Source organism: Pectinophora gossypiella, chromosome 16, assembly GCF_024362695.1.
Source record: "Pectinophora gossypiella chromosome 16, ilPecGoss1.1, whole genome shotgun sequence".
NCBI classification, from domain to species: domain Eukaryota; kingdom Metazoa; phylum Arthropoda; class Insecta; order Lepidoptera; family Gelechiidae; genus Pectinophora; species Pectinophora gossypiella.
Window position 1 is genome coordinate 2,505,586 of NC_065419.1, and position 20,939 is coordinate 2,526,524.

The 20,939-nt window shown below is 40.1% G+C and overlaps 2 protein-coding genes across 4 annotated transcripts in view; one reads left to right on the forward strand and one right to left on the reverse strand.

The window, feature by feature from the left end:
• Window positions 1-1,984: 1,984 nt before the first annotated feature.
• Window positions 1,985-14,264, forward strand: LOC126374035 (uncharacterized; the record flags this gene model as incomplete). The annotated part of the gene is made up of 6 exons (XM_050020487.1): window positions 1,985-2,119; window positions 2,597-2,845; window positions 3,368-3,563; window positions 6,586-6,790; window positions 7,580-7,739; window positions 13,663-14,264. Coding segments are annotated over 6 exons (1,113 nt in total), but the record flags the coding sequence as incomplete, so codon positions are not given.
• Window positions 14,265-15,932: 1,668 nt separating this feature from the next.
• LOC126374001 (myeloid leukemia factor) overlaps window positions 15,933-20,939 on the reverse strand; it is a 31,528-nt gene continuing 26,521 nt past the window's right edge. For all 3 annotated transcript variants that reach the window (XM_050020444.1, XM_050020445.1, XM_050020443.1), the window contains one exon: window positions 15,933-19,676. In XM_050020444.1, coding sequence (XP_049876401.1) covers window positions 19,589-19,676 — 88 coding nt within the window. In that variant the 3' untranslated portion in view covers window positions 15,933-19,588. The remainder of the gene's footprint in view (window positions 19,677-20,939) is intronic.

Here is a 20,939-nt window from a genome sequence, read left to right on the forward strand (position 1 = left end):
ATAATTAAGTACGTGTTTCAATTGCCTTTCAACGAAATCCTAATTGGCTTTTGTTTTCGCAAATCATAATCCCGATATATTATCCGTTTGTTTGTCGTTTTATTGATATACTTAATATTATATTAATCCGCCGTATAACCTGTCTGGAACTTTATTAGGCATCCTAATAAGTAAATTGTATAACAGTATTTTTTTAAAAGAAGAACGTCTTATGCCCTTCTTTTTCCTCGAGGTATTTTCCTGCAGATTCTTTTCCCCGGCTACACAGGTTGTGAGAAGCTGTAGTAGTTTTAGACGGATGAGACGTTCGTTATGTAAAAAAATACGATTCAAAGTGTAACTATGTTACCTACTGAATAAATATAGTTTTGAATTTGAATTTGATATCACGTTGGTCTAACAGAGAGCTCGGCGAGGTGTGGGTACTTAGTTCATCTTGCGATGGTTGGCACATCTGACTACCCCAATTGGGATATTGTTGTGAGCTTTCTTTATGATAAATCAAATAATTACAATTGGCGCTAGCAATTGTAAATAAGTACTTACTACGTATACAGAGTGTTAGTGATATCGTAACGAAAACTTTTGAGGGATGATTCAGGCCATGATTCTGAGTTGATACTCGTATCAAGTGGAATTTTCCCTAGTTTGGTTACGACATGACAGGCTGATTGTCCAAAAAGTAAGATGATCCGTGTTTCGGAAGGCACGTTAAGCCGTTGGTCCATAAGTAACTTTGCTAATTTTATATTCGTTAGAATCTGACCTCTCCTACACTGATAGATTGATAATTTATCAGCAGTAGTCTGATATGGATGATAAAGTTAACACAAGTGCTTCCTCATCTTTGGGTAGATAAACAAAGTGATAAGATAAAATCATGTTCACTCTAGTTTGTTAAGATGTCGTGTTACAACTTTAAAGATGGATCGACTTTAAAATGAGATATTACGGTCATGCCTTGAAGATAAAGAAAGATACCTACTTTCCGAACAAGAATATGGCCGGGATGTAAAGTAATTGAACGCCCTCGCTATATACCTTTCGGCGACAATAGATGGCGTAAGTGTAGCCACACCATTCCGGGATCGAAATTATTATTTTTGTCATAGATAAACTAAGCTAAATGAGCTCTACACCTTTTTGCCACTACTTGAAGGTCTAGAGAACCTATAAATAATAAAAAATACTATAAACCCTGCGTATTTTCTTCAGGTTTACTCTGAGTCTGAAGCTATTGATAACTTTTGTAACATTTTTTAGTTTAGTGAAAGAACGATAAATGTGGAATATCGAAATAATTTTATGTTTTAAACAGAACCTGCTAAATGTATAAGTTTACTAACACATTTGAGACATATTTCTTAAAATAAATGTATAGAAATCACGAGAGACCAGCCTTTCTGTCGGACACAACATTTTAGACAACATTAAGGTTCTTTTGACGCGATTTTTGTATGATCCACTATGCATGTACTTATTTATGTGAAAGTATTAGTTAAATAGCTGTTTTTAAAATACTCCAGGTATAGTATCAATAGCCTAAACGCAAGAGTCTAACCTCATGAACTTGGTTTGACGCAATGACATAAGTATAGCTACAGATACCTCTTTATAAATAACTTGTTAACAATGACAGCTGTCAGAATAATATTTTATTTTCGCTGATATGTCTTGTCGCACTAGGCCGTATATTATTTTCTGTTATGCTGTCATCCTTATCAAGTTATTTTTAATATGGTATAAGCTATTGTATCTATATTTATAATAACTGATCCTGCAACTAGATTCTAATAAGCCCCACCTCCCCACAGAGCGTGAAAAACCAACATCATTGGTGCTAGAGAGGCAGTGTGAGACGCTCGCAAAGGGCGTCGACTACGCAGGCGCGAGCTTGCATGATGAGGATGGCGTGCGATGCGCGGCGGAGGAGGAACCGCGCTCGCCGGCGGTGGGTCGCTGGGGCGCCGAGTGGCCGAGTTGACTCGCTGCAGTCTGCGCGGGGCCACCCGGCCCGCAGCGCCCCGTGACACGCCTGCCCCTGCCTCGCGCGCGCTGGGCCCCGCCGCGACCGGCGCTCCAGCTCACGCGGGCGCAGCATGAAGACCTCGCCACTAAGGTACACATATCAGGGAGGAATGTCAAGTTGCGAAGCGTTTCAACCGTGATTGTAGCTAGCACGAAATCTAGACGTCTGGCAGACATATGTCGACCTTGACGTAAGGTGTTCTTTTAATTCGGACGGGTAGGAGAGACTACCTACGCCTACGTTATCGTTGGCCGTTAGACCCAGGCCGTTAGATCCCAGATCATAAGGCCCTGTTCACCTCGTTCCCCCTAGCGGCATCTGTTTTTCGATGGATTTTTCTGCAGGATCCTGTTTATTAACTAACTTCTATACCATCAAATATCATTCACAGCACAGTAGCACTGCCCCACAACGGTTTTTCATGTGATACCTTTTCACTAACAAGAAGAATTTTATAGTAATCGTTTCTGACACTGACGAACTGTAATATCACCAAATACATACACAATAAGTTAGCACCTGGACAGTATTGAGTGAACCGGTTCTAACCGAGATGTTTCCCGCCAGGCCGAGGCGGTGCTCCGTCGTCTGCTAGTCACAGACAACTATGACTCCGTCAGCAACTTCATCTCGCTGTTCGACGCGTTTGACAAGAGCTCCGAGCCGCTGTATGAGGTGTTCGAACACTACTCGCCGCCCATCAGAACTAAGAAGCATACCTGTGTAGGCCTCGGGCTCGAGCTCATCAAACGCTGGCGAGGCCTGGACAAGGAGTTCCCGGGTTTCGCAGCTGCCACAGCTCTGCTTTCTTGTGAGGTTAGTACTCGAGCTTTGATCCAAGATCTTTCTATCGACGCAGTATAAGGTGATTCTCACACGACGTGGATTTTGTAGCGGTGCCCCGCGCTGCGAAGCGGTACCGTTTCATGTATTAGGCATCAGCGAATTACTTACATATACAAGTTAGTGTGACTTTGCTGATCGCTTCAACTGTGTCTTGTCGAAGCGAATCGTGCCGGTAGGCGGAACAAACAAATTGACATACCGCGCATAATCCAAATGTTTTTGGAAGCCTTGATTCGGTCTGGTGTTTAGATGGTTTTTTATATTTTACACGCTCAGGGTGACAAACAGTTGAACGCTTTATGATTTATCTTTATTCTCAGCCCAGATTCTCTGGCTGTGTCAAGGTTTTTCTCTCAGCTATTTGTTCCTCTGCTAATATAAGTACAGGTTGAGAAACTGCAGTAGCTTCAGGCCAATGATACTTACCCACGCATTAAAGAATCCTTTTCCTTTTCTGAATCGGCAACTTCTAAAACCCTCTACTTTTCGTAGGAAGCAGTAGTAGACGTCCGCGAGTACGTGTCCTGCGGCGAGACGCCGTCTGAACTGGCTGAAGCGGAGAAGGAACACGTTATGGTTGGCGTGTCAGTCCGCGTGGAGGGCCGGCCGGCGTTGCTGCTCGCCGACCCGGGATACCACGTGCCGCGTGTGGTCACAGTCATGCAGGACCGCGCCTACCCGCACACTGGTCAGTATTGTTAGCATGTAGTCAGCGTTGAGGGCTGGTCGGCACTGTACCACGTATCGCGTGTGACAGTCGTGCGGGACCGCAGACTGGGCAGTATTGTCATCATGTCATAGTCGGCGTAGAGGGCACAAGGTTTTTGAATTTCCAAAGATTATCAAATCTAAATTATAGGTATATCGGAGGGTACGTAAAGCGACCATTCCTGATTAAAGACACCTCAGACGCCAATCAGTTGTCTTGAAAACCTTCAATTTAACACCGTGCTGGTGGATTTATCATAAAACCTTCGCAAAGACATAAATCTTATTTAAGTATCTACGCAAGTAGTGCCTACTACACAATTCTGTTTTCTGATACGCTACTGGCAAGCTAATGAGTGCAGGCACGTATTTAGAGAGAAAGTACTTATCAATTAAGTCCAATTCTCCATTTCATCTAACTATATGATAGAACTAAGTACTTAACTATGACTTAGCGGTGAAGGAAATCCACATTCCCGAGAAACGCATTCTCGGAGGTATGTGACCTAACCTGTATTGGGCTGGTTTTCCCTTCGTGGGTTAGGAGGAGAAGGGCTTCTGTAAAAAACCGGACCTGTGAAATCATTAGCCTAGGTACCTACTCCTATGCTCGGGGGATGTTTTATTTTTATGACGTGACTTATTGTAGATTTGCCGCAGATAGCATGAACTATTTAGCCGGACAAATGGGGAGCGCTGAAGGCTCTCACCCGGTACAAAGTTTAAGACAACAGGCCTGAGGGTGCCCAGTTGGGCGCGAACCTCGGCTCAGGGCGTAGTCTGAGAGGAAAAATATTTGAAAGAATTAATCGACCCTAGTGGGTTGGGCTAAATGCGTCCCCGAGCGTTCTAAAGCCGGCTAAGTTAAGGGGGCAGGACTTAATCTATGGCGAGTGCAACGGTGCGGCCTGCTTGCCGGGTCACTGGGTTACTAGCACGCCTTCCGCCGGCCCTGTGCGCACTCATCATTCATGTTTATAGCGAAAGATTGTGACACTATAAAATACAAAGCGGTCACGTCTAAAATACGTATTAACAGTCATAATAATATGCTGTTCTCAGGAATATACTCAAAGTGGGAATGTTCTCTTTAAAAAAAAGGTAAACTATAAAGGATGTATACATACTATTAGCATACGGCCTCCTACTTTTTGTTAACCTATAGTGAATAGTTATACAGTAAATGCATTTGATTTAATTTCATTTTAAAAACTCTTTAAGGATAAATTCTTTCTTGTACGCTAGTCTTATCTGCCTAAAGGCATAGAATAAGGAATAATACTACGTACCTATAGAATGGCAACTCCGTTCCCCACCAGCGTCAAAGCTAGTTTTACCTCACCCCCTCGAACACAGTTGAAGACTTGAATCGTATGGCGTCAGACGTCACACACACAGATGCGCGTGTACAATAATGTCAATGTGTGGTGTCTGTGTAAAACGAGGTGTTTTGTATAAAATGTGAATGTATGAATAAAAATCCAATAAAAACAGCCTCCGTGGTCTAGTGGTTAGAGCGTTATGCTCACGATCTGGAGGCCCGGGTTCAATTCCCGATGGGGACATTGTCGAAATCACTTTGTGAGACTGTCCTTTGTTTGGCAAGGACTTTTCAGGCTTGAATCACCTGATTGTCCGAAAAAGTAAGATGATTCCGTGCTTCGGATGGCACGTTAAGCCGTTGGTCCCGGCTATTAGCCGTAAAAACACCTCCACTAACCCGCATTGGAGCAGCGTGGTGGAGTATGCTCCATACCCCCTCCGGTTGATTGAGGGGAGGCCTGTGCTCAGCAGTGGGACGTATATAGGCAGTTTATGTTATGTTATGTATGTATGAATAAAGCTCGACACCGGCATATCGCTGATTGTATAGGTAGGTACTTTGTATAGTGTAAGGTAAGGTGCTTATGGTACGTTATCGATTGGAAGCAGTCGTATTTAAGTAATTGACGTTTGCCATGTCAAAACAAGAGTAGGTACACCTCTACGGCAACCGTATAGAACTCCTCCGCAGTCAATAGTTATTTCACCTTGTGTTATGTTATGACACCTTGTAAGCCTTCTCGGGGACGTAGTCACAGTAGAACTTGCAAATACCTATTCTTCTTCTATCATGTGGATTGTGAGGTGAATTTCCAACCCCATCATCCCTGGTGTCCTGGTATACCGATTTGCTGATGGATTCAGTGTGTTTATGTCATTATACTCGCTGTAGAACTGGCACCAGCTAGTTCAGCGGGTGATACCTACTCATCACATTCGGGGTTTTAAACTACCGACGTTCAGAATATTAGACCGTTGCAATGTAATTGAGTATTAATTCCTTTAATACTATTACAGACGCAATTGTAACTAAATAGGTAACTAACTATTTTTAAGCTGTCTTTTCGCTTCTGTCTTTCCCGACGACCCGATTACTCACACTTCAGGACCCCGATACCGACCCCGCCGGCGTGGTCGACGATTACCCTCAATCACCGTTTATCGCTATCGACCCCCTAGGATCGATTAATTCTTTCAAATATTTTTCCTCTTAGTCGACTCCCTGAGCCTGTTGTCTTAAACATTTGTACCGGGTGAGACCCTACAGCGTCCGGCCAAGTAGTTAATGCCATCTGCGGCAAATTTACAATAAGTCACGGACGATAAAATAATCGATTATTGGTGCTAATTCCTGTAAATACCATCTAATTTTATTTTAAGTTATATCTGTCATTTTCTTATCCGCCGAAAAGGAAAGGGACGGGTAATCGACAAGCATAAAATTTATGGAACACACGTCAATTTTAAGCACAAATCTAAACCAACCGTCTAAAAATTTTACATCAGTCAATAACCCGACACGTTCATTTACTCATTCTTCCTAAAATTAAGAGCTGTGAATCATCCGTCCCTTTCGTTTTCGACGGATATGAAAATGACAGATATAACTTAAAATAAAATTAGACGGTGTCTCCAGGAATCGGTGCCATTGTCACATAATAAATACCCCTTGTCCACAGGTTGGTTCACACAACAGGACGAGCCGCACTGCCGTAAGGAGTACAACTACACCTTCAACCCTCAGAACCCTTCGTACGTGGAGTGGCATGAGAAGGAGACCAGAGGAACCAACGTCAAGTGCCAGACATCCCTGGTGTACAGTGCACGCCCCTACTTGGACGGCGTTAACGTTACTGAGAGGAGAAATCTGGTGTATAACTTTAGGTGAGCATTGTACCATACAAGGTGTTAGTGACATCGTAACGAAAACTTTGGTGGATTATTCAGACCATGATTCCGAGTTTTTTTTTTTTTTTGACGTGACTTATTGTAGATTTGCCGCAGATGGCATTAACTACTTGGCCGGACAAATGGGGAGCGCTGAAGGCTCTCACCCGGTACAACGTTTAAGACAACAGGCCTGAGGGTGCCCAGTTGGGCGCGAACCTCGGCTCAGGGCGTCGTCTGAGAGGAGTTCCGAGTTGATATGAAGTGGAATTTAAAAAAAAAAAACTTTTTTTGAAAATTATTATCAGTAACAGTCATATTGTGCTTTAAGTTGCATATTTACTTGTATATAACCTAAATAAAAAATAAAAAAGACACATTATTAACCGTAGTCAAGTGACTATTCACTATTGTTCGAATAACTTTGCGACGCAGCAAAAACTCGAAATCTTAATTAATCATTAAGGTTGGTATTATAATAAACTAATCTCAGCTTCGAGACTGCTCTCAAGAACATGTCAATGTGACAGTCCTCATATAAAAACAGGGACTTTAGCATGATCTTGAGGGCAGTCTCAGCTGAGATTAGTTTATTAATACCACCCTTATAACAAGAAAAAAACGCCAATCATCGTTTTTAATACAACCAAGTAGTCGCACTGATTTTTATTTCGTTACGGTCTCACTAACACCCAGTATTTATTTGGACATTTGTTTAAAAGTATCAAATCGTCGTACCTATATAAACCGAAACCAAGCTCTTCAAATCCTCGTTTTCTCCCCCAGGAGTCTCCTGTCAAGAGACCAGAAGGGCCACCTGATAGCGGGGCTGTACTTCCCGGTGGGGGGGAGGGGAAAGGACGCTCAGTTCACTCTCTTCTTCGACAATGGTAACGAGAAGAGGAAGACCAAGTACAAATTCACCGCTTTTGCAGACCCTGACACTGTGAGTATCTGACAAATATTATCCTCTCTGACGACGCCCTAACGGCCTTTGTGGTCCAGTGGTTGGGCGTTGTGCTCACGATCCGGAGGTCCCGGGGTCGAATCCCGGTGACATATCACAAAAATCACTTTGTGATTCCTAGTTTGGTTAGGACATTACAGACTGATCACCTGATTGTCCGAAAGTAAAATGATCCGTGCTTCAGAAGGCACGTTAAGCTGTTGGTCCCGGTTACTACTTACTGATGTAAGTAGTCGTTACATGAGCCATGTCAGGGGCATTTGGTGGCTCAACAATAACCCTGACACCAGGGTTGATGAGAATTTTATATTTAAAGTTGGTGAGGGTTACGTGGTCGATGATTAGTACAGTCATAAGCAATATCATGTACCCACTTTAGAACCCTGTCGCACTATCATATTTGACATTTAATGAGACTTACGGTTTAATTTGTCGAAAAAGTTAATGTGACATGGTTTCAAAGTCTATACACGTTAGTACTCGTGACCGTACATGCTTTGTTATACGTTAGCATACAACGGTTTTATGGAGGGTATTTGCCAACATTAGTACGATATCGGGGGATGTGTAAACTGTTGCGAATAGGGAACCGTGGATTTCTAGACACCCTACTCTACCTATGTTTTTCTCAATGATATTATGTTAGTAGGTCAGGTAAAAATTGACGATTCAAAGTGAAACCCACTGAATATAATTATGTAAGTAGGTTTCGGTATTTTATTTTATTTATTTTATCATTTATTGCAAACTCTACAGCATAAAACTACAATATTAAAAACTTAAGATTACATACTTATACAGCCAATTAAAAAGTTTGATAATCAAAATACATATTAAACAATATGAGAGCGGATATAATGTACAATACTTAATAACAATGACAAAATGAGGCAGACAAATTAGGTGGGCACTGTTGCACAAGGTGATGGGTGAGTAAGATTTGATGTGTTTGCGTTTGTAAAGTGGGTGCAGATATGTAAGTATGTATGTGTGGTGTATGTTTGCATGTTGTCACAAATTGTTAGGTGAGTAATTAAATAATAAGTTAATTAGTTCTGCTATGTGGCGCCAGCCGGACCATTGAAATCAGGGAACTGTTTCACGTATATAAATCACATGTATAAATATAACAGGTAGTTAACGAAAGCATCGACCTATTTAAAGTATAGAAACTGTGGAGGAAGTAAGCACTTCCATTAAGACTGTCAAAACCATTGAAATCCAGTTGAAAAGGGTTCAATGGGTATCGAATTTCATTTACAGACTGGTTCTGTGACAGGCAGCTATTATTGTTTTGTGTTTATTGTAATGGTATCAAATATACATTATTATACATGAACTCACGCCTGCAATCCGTAATGGGATAGGCAGACCCACAAGTAATCAAACGATGCGAGGTCCTAAGATGGATGATGAATCTTATGGTAACAGCCTTCGTGGTCCAGTGGTTGAGCGTTGGCCTCACGATCCGGAGGTCCCGGGTTCGAATCCCGGTGGGGTCATATCACAAAAATCACTTTGTGATCCCTAGTTTAGTTAGGACATTACAGACTGATCACTTGATTGACCAAAAAGTAAGATGATCCATGATTCCCGTGCCGTCCCTGATGTAAGTAAGTAATCGTTACATGAGCCATGTCAGGGGCCTTTGGCGGCTCAATAATAAAATAACCCGGACACCAGGGTTGATGAGGTTGGTAATTCACTTTACAACTCACAGGATAGAAGGACCTTATGGCGACAAGGGATCAGCCTGTCGCCCATAACATTAGTCCATCCTGTTTGAAGTAGGTACTCTAGGTACCCGCGTTTCCTCGACGTAACATTGTTATGTTACGGACACGCCCGCATAGGGGTAGGCAGAGGTGTATAGTATTGTTCGGATGATATTCTTGGTACTTGGGCGACGATAAATAAGATACTTGATTCACTGAACTACGTATATTCAAAATTATTTTGGTCTTTACATTAGTAAACACATTAGTACTAGGTTATAACTTATCGGGTGTGTGGAGCGCGAGGTGGAGAACAATTGCTGTTACAAGGCTAAGGTGCTGAAATTGCATTACTTATTCGTATTTCTCGAAACTGTGTCCCCATAGTATCTTATATTAGACGAACACTCTTCGCCAGTTCCATTTAAGTCCCATGTAATAAGGGGAGACCCATGAGCCTATTGCATGAGCCTAAATCCGGGAAACCATACTTAATATCAATTATCAGTAACAACACTACATGTAACTTGTAAGTCACCCGTTTTCCGAAGGGCTATCAGGGATTCCCGCGTTTCTTAGAGCTTCATTTTATATATATTTATGTGTTTTAATTACTTATATTTTTCGGTATTTTGTGTTTTTATTACTGATTTGAACTGTTCTCGTAAAATCTCGAACCCAGCAGGCTAAATGTTATAAATAACACTTACATAATATTAACATTCGGGCAACCGTTGATACAGAATGTTATATCAACAGGCGATGTTTGCATTCCACTGTGTTCGTAGTAGGTTACAGAGGTACGCTCAAAAGTGACAGCTAACATTTCAAGGTTAGCCCAGCTGACGTCATCCCACTACGATGACGCTGACGTCATCCTACGACTAATGTTTTCAATTTACTTTGCAAGAAAATTTTGAACTTTTACTAAAAGATTTACTTACGGTTGTAATTATTTTTATACTTATATTTGTCAATTAATATTTATAAAATACATTAAGCAGTAATTCACTTAACTTTCAATAATAAAATTTACGTCCTTGGAATGTTGGAGATACCAATTTAATGGTAACACTAACGTCATTTAACGGCTAGCAATTGCGGCTTGTCATAGGATTGAGCATACCTACCGGGTCATACACGGAGTATACATATCGAGCGCTTGGACCAATAAACAATACGAGTGCTATCTACGTAGATGGACGTCAAACAATTCGATATAATTCGCGCCGCGCCCGGCGCGTTTGCCGTGCATAGACCACTGGTTTTCTTATACTTACCATGGTTACAGTAACATTGTTGTACGTTAGTTATCAGTATACTGAGTGTTTATTATAGTGATGTGCCGGATCGTAAAAAATGTATATCCGCGGATACGGATCTGAATACGGATATTTAGTGTTAATATCCGCGGATACGGATACGGATCTTTATTTTCTTAAAAAAAAAGATTAAAGTTTTAGTTATTTCATTGTTATAAAAGTGATATTTTATCTTGCTTTCATTATAAAGATCTATCTATCTAAATATTCGCAATATAAAGGTGCCAAATATTTGATTTTAAGAAATAAAAACAATCTGAATGGAATTTTATAGTTTTTTATTTAATAATTATACTTAATCACCTGAAAAAGATCCGTAAAAGATCCGCCTGAAAAGTAACGGACACGGATACGGATTTTTCTTTTATCTCAGATATCCGCGGATACGGATACGGATATTCGGAACATCACTATTATTACAACTGGACTATTATGTCAGTTAACAAAGCAAAACATTGATGCTGATTCTTGTACGGTCACGAGCATTAATATGTATACACTTTGGTACCATGTCACATTAACTTTTTTGACAAATTGAAATGTCAAATATGTAAGTGCGACAGAGTCCTAAAGTGGGTAAGTACATTATATTGCTCATGACTGTACACACCATCTAATTTTATTTTAAGTTAAACCTGTCATTTTCTAATCCACTGAAATGTTAGCAAACAATAATAATGAAGACCTATAATGGATAGCTTCGGAACCATAGCCAGTAACCTACAATTTAACTTGCATTCATTATTCAACGAGGGGTCTGTTTCATAGATATATAATTACATATAACAGTTTAAGTTCACTAAGTTACCTCTGTAATTTAGTTCTGAATATGTTATGAGGCTTGTGAGGGCTTGTATCATAGAATACTCGTATGATAAGTAGTGACTTGCAGAACTACAGAGAAATTGCGTGGTAACAGAAATCATTACCTTGATTAAAGAAAGACAGAAAGTTGAAGTCACGCCCGTTTTTTCTATCAGGGTAGATAGCGTCACCGCTCCACAGTTCACCAGCGCACTCGGCACTTCAACCGCGCCGCGCGCGATATATCAAGGACTTCTATCGTGTGGGTTGTGTGGTGAATTACCAACCTCATCAACCCTGGTGACAGGGTTATTATTGAACTGCCAAAGGCCCCTGACATGGCTCATGTAACGATTAGGTAATTACTTACATCAGTAAGTAGTAACCAGGACCAACGGCTTAACGTGACTTCCGAAGCACGGATCATCTTACTTTTTTGGACAATCAGATGACCAGCCTGTAATGTCCTTACCAGACTAGGGAGTGATTTTTGTTATATGTCCCCACCGGGATTCGAACCCGGGACTTCCGGATCGTGAGCTCAACGGAGGTCGCTGATCTAGGATTTAAGACTAATAGACTCAGCGAATGCTATCTACGTAGATAAACGTCGTACGGCTATTGGTCCAAGGCCTAAGTAAATCGCGTCCCGCAGCGCGGCTGCCGTGCCGCGGGTGCAGAAAGCAATAGGATAGATGACTGGGTCATAGATAGATAAATTATAAAATGCTATGCTAATCTAGTTATAAGTAGAAGCCAGTTGAAGGTGATCAAATGTCAATCTCATTGTTGTTTTGGCTGATTTACGAACATATTTTTTTTTTGACGCGACTTATTGTATATTTGCCGCAGATGGCATTAACTACTTGGCCGGACAAATGGGGTGCGCTGAGGGATCTCATCCGGTACAAAATTTAAGACAACAGGCCTGAGGGTGCCTAGTTGAGCGCGAACTTCGTCTTTGAAATAATTAATCGACCCTAGTGGGGCGATAGCGATTAGCGCTGAATGAGGGAAATCGACGACCACTCCGATGGGGTCGGTATTAGGGTATTTACGGACATACCTACCTACTGAAGAGTAGGTACGACGTTTGACCACGTTTATTGAAGACATAACGTTTGTACCTAATGAGGATGAAAACTAGAAGCTCAAATGTAGGTGGCAGCACTGTTGAGTGCTTCTAAATTTTGTCAGTTCACCTCAGTCCGGCTAAAATTCGTGATATATTGCTATAAAATGGGGAGCAACGTGGAGTGTCACGTCTGAAGGATGAGTTACGAAAAAGAAAAGCTACCAGTTGGAAAAAGGCAGTTTTGATTGAAAATAAGTTTTTCTACGTTCTCTTCTTTCCGATCTTTAGGGAACAATACACTAAGTGTTGCAGTAAACGCTGCGTAAAGGATTATAGTGTAAAAATATAACAAATAGTATGGCGAAATGTCATAATTTAAGAACACTCGACAGCAGCGAAACTTGATGGGAGAAATAGGCAGTTTTTATCCTAATTCTATACAAATTCCATAGATGGGTCGTTCTTCATTTTATCGACAATGATCTGTCCTTCGTTCTGCTTCTGATAAGTTACCTTTTAGAATTTTGTTTTATGTTTGCATTGTCCAAAAATATAGTTATCTTATTATACTCAAAATACAAGCAAAATACTAATCGGTTCCTCAATTAGTCCTTAAAGTAGCTTGATTGTTTTTCACAAAATTCTGTGACAGAGTGGTAAATTGAAATGCTGTCTCCGATGAAAAGGACCACTCTATCACAATATTTTTTGGAATGCGTCTAAAAAGAAAAGTATGTTACCAAGATAAAGAGAACCACTAAATTGTCCTCTACAGACACATCTTTATATGATGTTTTAAAATATTTAATGCCGTTGTAATTTTAAAGATGTTAAATCCGATAAATTGAGAAAATGTCTTTTTATTGTCGATAAAAAAGAAGAACGACCCAGATACGTAACGTTCTGATATAGAATAGAAGTTACCTCTCCCTACCCCTATAGTTTATCTTTTTGAATATCTAGTAAAATACCGCTCTTTGTTGCAGATACCAATAGACATAACAGAGGAAATTGAACTCTGCAACGCCCAGATGAACTACAAAGAGGGTGAACTGCGCTCTATCATCTGCAAGCTGGCTCGAGTCCTCGCCAACCAGTCCTTCATCGACCAGATGCTGGAGATCAACGAAGACATCTGCCGCCTCAGTCTCTGACAGTCGACACAAGATGGCGGCCAAAACAAAATGGCCGACCGCGCCATCAAACAAGATGGCAACGCCGATCCTTAAATCGCTTTTATTTTACAACTTTATTTTTTTTCACCAAGGAGGCGCCTTGTCATATTTATGCATTTTTCATTTTACCAATCCTTTATTGGATTATTTTTCCTTTTTTGTCTCATAATTCTTAAGCTTTAGATTTATACCTTTTTGGGTATAGCTTTAAATTGGGTATACGGTATTTATTGGTAATGGGATAATTTGACCTTCATTATTTTATCGTAGTTGATAAGTTTAATTTTTCAATGTTAATAGAATTATAATAATAATTTCAATCGGTCTTGGGTACTTACCTTATTATTTTTATTATGTAATTATAATATCACTGACTTTTATTTTTTATTACACAATTATTCCACAAATCTGAATCTAGTTGTTTCATTAAAAAAAAAATCCCATTAGTGACCTTTTGTGCTCTGGCATGGTGCGTGTGATAAAAACTGGAAAGAACGATAGAGGACAGCCTAGTGAGAAAGAGATAGAATATTAAGTACTAAGAAAATATACTAGTCTGACAGCCATGTATGCCGCCAAAGGTTTAGTCTTGTACACAATGAAAACTTAGTCAAAATAAATTTTGTAAAAAAAGAGTCCGAAAGTGTAAATACGTATTCATTCGTTCCCTCAAATTGAGAAGTTATGGCTGTTGACAGTCCCCATACAAAATGTTTTGACTTTCTTGCAAGTCCCGCATATTACTTTTTTATACGTACTGTTAAAAACTTAAATAAAATAAGTGGATCACCCGCCCTTAGTGCGTACTTGGTCGTTTCTTAGTGACCTATGTATGGGTCACGGACCGTCATGACTCGTATATGGTTCACTGGACTGTCAAAGTGTTAAATAACTGCAGTGTCGCTTGTAGTGATGTTATACGCCGTCGATTGGTTGTCCATGCGTGTCCAATGTCCATGTTATACGAGGTATATGGTCAATTGAGATACTCTCTAAGTAAAGACAATGAACATTTTCTATATACCTAATTAAAATTCGAAAATAAGTCAAAAAGAAATTTGATTTTTGATCATCTCACACTGGCTATTTCAAGAGAAACATTTTATAATTTATCTTTTTTTTTTATAAATACTAGAATAAAATACAGTTTTACGATAATATTTCACTAATTTATTCTATAAATCACACAGACGATAAGTTGTTGGTTCTTTTAACTCTAACATCAAATGTTTCTAAAAATATGTTTAACCCTAAATTCAGGACAAACATAAATTTAACTTTTGAACGATTCTCATATCTTATGCAATTTTACACTAAAGGTAAATATCTAAAGGTCCTGCATCTATTAGGTACATTACGCGAATCACTGCCAGCTATCCGTTCCCGTCGTTCCCAAGGCTTTAAAAAGAACTTTATTACCTAAGCTTTAGGCAGATAAGATCAGAGTACAATCATGAGCAATATAATGTACCCACTTTAGGACTCTGTCGCACTAACATATTTGACATTTAGTGTGACTTACAGTTCAATTTGTCAAAAAAGTTAATGTGACATGGTACCAAAGTGTATAAATATTAATGCTCGTGACCGCGGCGCTAGTGTCATACAATTCTTTATAGAATGATTATGACTTGTCAATTAGTTCCATTAAAATCCGTGCATTTCTACCATAGTATTACAATAGGCTAGTTTCCAACTAAATTAAATTATTATGGAATTTGTATGAAAAAGCAACCTGTGACGATTTTTTTGGCGGGAATGTTCCAAAAGTGGGAAAATTCCCGGGAACGGCACTTCGCTGACTTTTACGTAGTATATTGTTACTCCATGCTATAACAAGAGGTATAGTCAACATCTTTATACTGTTTTGTTTCTCTCTCTCTCTATTTAAGAGCTGCGCTCTTGTCGGTGTAGTAACCGCCATTCCTCTCTTCTTCCCGCCAAAACCTTCACCTCCCGATACGACACGACCTGCACCTTCTCTTTTATTTGTTTCATAAATGTTATCCTAGGTCTACCCCTTCCTCTCTTCCCGTCAATTTTTCCTTTACTGTTTTGTTTAAGAAAGGGAAATTACAGACTTATTCTACTGAATACAACTTTATTTATTTACTTTCTATGGTTTAATTTAACTTAATTGTGAACTATAACATTCAGGGACGCTCGAGATTGGGTGGGAGCCCGTCTTATTGTGCATATGGAGTAAAAAAACACCAGCTCCACTAACTAGTGGAGCGTGGTGGAGAAAGGACTACACTACAACTGGTTTTTGGGTGAATTTTGCGAATCTGCTCTCGTCTATACGGATCATGGCGTGAATTTAGAAAACCATTTTTACTCCATATTTGTATCAGTAACGTTGTTATATGGAAACACTTATGGATTATTCTAAAGCAAACAATTTAGCAAAATTCATTAAACTAACAAGTTTTTACTTACTTTCCGAAAAACCGGCAAATTTTCATAAGTAATCGGTGACTTCTGACATTTCCTATGTTTTCCACATAACATTTTACATACTTACAAACACTATCTATTCATAACTAACCTAATAAAAATGGAATAGCAAATTCCATTTCCGAGTCAATCAGAAAAGCAATACAAAATAAATAAAGGGATCTAAATTAAAACTAAAACTATTGAGGAATAAACCGAAAATAAAATCGGGAATACTAGTATGGATACTACAAGTACTTATAATTCATTGAATAAAAAATATTCGTTACAACTAATTTCATTATGAATTAAATAAAGCTGTGCATCCACTAGACCCACAGATGCGGATCTGACCCTTAGATTTGTTTTATGTCGAGTCCTGTAGAACTAACTGCATCTGGCTCACAACCCAAACTCTTCATACAAAACACCTCGTTTTACACAGACACTGCACGTTGACGTTATTGTATACATATACGCGCATCCATGTATGACGCGTGACGCCCAAACGATTGTGGCGAGGGGGGGAGTTGGAGATTTGCCTTTCTGTACGTGGGAGAGAAGGCCCTTTACAAAGCATATGCTCAAAAAACTATGGCCCACCTTTTGTGCTGTCCTAAGTGCCCACCTGCACTATTAAAGACCTTTACAAAGCCACTGACAATTCCGTAAGCGTGGCCAATTATTGGTCAGCAAAAATTTTGTATCGATCGCCATCGACTCGCAAAGAAGAGTAAGCATATGATGATACTAATTTCTGCAACAGGGTAATATGAACGCGTAAGGACGAATTGCGCTTTTTGATGAGTCTTAAGGTGACATAGCGTAGCTTTTGCCACAAGGAGACTTGAAACCTACCATATACTAGAGGTATGTGAGCCCGTACTAAGTAAACGCTGTCATCTTTGGAGAATATCTAATGACTCCAGAGCGCTCAAACATCTCACCCCTAAAGAAATACTACACTATATAAATAGGGTAGGGCTTAAACAAAGATAAAAGATGCATATGTCAGTTATCCATGACATAAGGTTAAAGGAACGCAACACTGTCCTACGCCATAATTTTGGAAAGTCAGTGTAAAGAAGTGAACTGCAGGATAAGGCAGCGACAATAGATCTTACTGGTCGCAGTGAAACAGTGCATGAAAAAATGTGATTTTTGTACGGAATGTCCGGTGTGTGGCGACATACGCTCAGATTCCGCTCAAATAGACGCACAGCCTCATTACAGGGGAATGGAAAAACTACAGATTTTAAAAGTAAATATTAACTCTTTAAGTTGCCATGAAAGTCTCCACGACAATTTCGTCCCAGTTCCTATTGAAGGCGCATTATCACGGGAATCATGTTGTCTTTTGTCAATTGGTGCAAGATTTGTGAATTGGGAGAGCTTAGAAGCATGGCTGTTTACGTCTCAAACTAGCTAATTATAACCACAGCTTTACGGCGCCACATTCCAGACGCTTCATACAACAATCTTATTCTTATCGTGTGCCGCGGGCTCTCTCCCTTACTCCTTAGCGGCTTACGGCCAGTTAAGACTGAAGTAAAACCCAGAGGGGGTGAGGTTAGCGCCCGATACGAATTGGCGCGGGGCGTAGAGTTACCGTTCTATACGTAATACTATAATTTAATCTATGATAGAGCGGAGACAGACGGATATGTGCAAGAAACGACCAATCACCGCGAGGGACAGTGACAGATCGTCTTCTATCTCACTTACCCGACGCTGGGATTGGTTGATACTGCGCGTATCTGCTTCGATTCGCACCGTCATAGAATAAAGAATACAACGGACACTGCGGCCCGCAATAATTCTTATCAGTACCGAATTTACCTATCTAGGTGTTACTTTTGTCTAAATGGTCATAAGCCCACGCATAATGGGCCATCTTAGAGTCTAAATGCGGAAAACAGAGCCCACCAATTAGTGGTCACAAGCTGTTAAGGAGTAAAGCAGCGTGCGCGCGGACTATCTGTCCCGCTCGCACCTACACGCTAGGCGGCACAGAGTAAGAAAGAGATTTTTGTATGGAGTGTCCGGCTTATACCACAACGACCATACATTTTTCCAGGATAAAAATCCCATATCACTCTCTACCTTACAAACAAAATCATACCGATTCGAAGCGCTTCTAGTTTTGCCACGGGTAGCATTCACTACATGGCCAGACAAATGGGGAGCGCTGAGGGCTCTCAGACCATGCTTCTCAGCTTTTCCTATTCACTGAGCGATAGCGACTTCTTAGTTTGAATTACTTGTACATTCCTTTCAAAAGCTTCTGTTAGTAATTCATTATAAACAATTCATTCCGCGAAGTAAGGTTAAACGGGAGTTAGCGATACTGACGGGGGTGATTCAGTACATGATGCGTCGCAAAAGTGAAGATAATTAAAAAAAAACTGACGGGAAATTACACTTGATATTAACTCAGAATCATGATCTGAATCATCCCCTAAGTATTCAGTACGGTGTCATTAACACCCTGTATTTGTATGCCATACCTAGATGAGAATTGTTTGCACGCACATATTTATTTTAATCGAATTAATTATATCAAAATACACCTCACTTCTACACCTTCATCTCTTGTCTGTATGTTTATTACCATATCATGCTTAAACCGCTTAATTATTATTATTATTATTGGAAGCACAGGCAGCACTTTGTGCTGATGCGTGCTTATCACTTCACTTGTGTTCAGTACCCACTTTAGGACTCTGTCGCACTAACATAGTTGAATTTGTCAAAAAAGTTAATGTGACATGGTACCAAAGTGTATACATATTAATGCTCGTGACCGTACGAATTACCTAGACAACTAGCGTTAAAATTTCGCATGGCCAGGATGATGACTGATGACTGTTCCTGTAATGGTTAACACAGTCGTCCCGGCTTGACGAGACCAGCGGATTCAAGTCCCGCCCGAGTCAGATTTGTAATGTACCTTTTAAAGTCGCTTTTCCTGTCCCTATATCCGTATGTACGCTTAAATCTTTAAAACTACGCAACGGATTTTGATGCGATTTTTTTTAATAGATAGAGTGATTCAAGAGGAAGGTTTATATGTATAATAACATCCATTAAACAGTGGAGAAATACTGTTATTTTTGAGATTTTTAATGTGATGTCGTAAATAATTAAATTTTTTCCTCAGCATTGAACCCGAGTGAAGCCGGGACGGGTCGCTAGTGGCAAATAAATTATTATGATTAATTCGATTCAATCTTCACTTTGTAAGGTGTATTTTGTCATAACGTCGCTATCGCCCATACAATCTTGTCATTTACATAAGATCTCAGTTCTCCGCAGGCCGGTGTGTCTTGTGGTGTTTCGGTCGGTGGCGCTGGGGGTGTGAACCGCCGTACACCTCGCGGACACTCGTGCTGGAACGAAATTAAATTATATCAGACAGGGGAATGACTTTGCCACAGGAATGATTAGTTAACGACCTGTTTTCTGAACCGCCCGCAAAGCGATGCACACAGAGCATTTTTGCTTGCTGAATGACGTACAAAAAAAATCGCAATCAATTCACATAACAGGGTAGTTTCCAACTAACCAAATCAGTCACTTTTTACGAAAAATCTTTTTTTTTTGACGTGACTTTTTGTAGATTTGCCGCAGATGGCATTAACTACTTGGCCGGACAAAATTACTAAACGTCAAAACACGAAATTACTATGGAATTTGTATGAAAAAGCAACACGTGACGCCGCCGTAGAAAAACTTGACAAAATGTCGCACTAAATATTTCATTTTTCCTTATTAAAATTCATAAGTAAGTTAAATAGAAAAAAGAAAATTTTTGTCAGCTTTAGGTCTGTCTTTATTTAGTAAATTGAATTTCATAATTTATCTTTGACCTCGGAAACTACCCAATTATTATTTCTCATTATTAGGTTCCGAACCTCATAAGGAACCCTTATAATTATGATATCTCCGCGGATACTAGAGTAGGTCCAATTTAATAGAACACATTTGACAGTATCAGTCTTATGATAAGTGAGAGCAGGCACGGGTAATTAAACCTTATAACTATGAGGTCAACGGCCTCCGTGGTCCAGTGGTTTGAGCGTCGGGCTCACGATCCGGAGGTCCCGGGTTCAAATACCGGTGGGGACAGATCACGAAAATCACTTTGTTATCCCTAGTTTGGTTATAGGACATTATAGACTGATCACCTGATTGTGCGAAAGAAAGATGATCCGTGCTTCGGAAGGCACGTTAAGCCGTTGGTCCCGGTTACTACTTACTTACTGATGTAAGTTAGTAGTAGTGACATGAGCCATGTCAGGGGCCTTTGGCGGCTCAATAGTAACCCTGACGCCAGGGTTGATGGGGTTGGTAATCCACCTCACAACCTACATGATAAGGAGAGAAGACTATGAGGTTAGGCAAACGTCAAATGTGGTGTATTAAATTGACCTAAGCGTGCGCGTGATGGAAAATTAATGTGAACACGCATGACAGGAAACATGACGTGATTCTTCTTCTAATCCTGTTATCCCCTACTGGGATGTAGGGAACACAATAAGGGCGATGAAAATTAAGAATTATACTGAATTCAATACGGTCGAGAATGAGTTGCACTATGTTAGTATTTTGTTTTGTAGTTTAAGGGTGGTATTAATAAACTCATCTCAGCT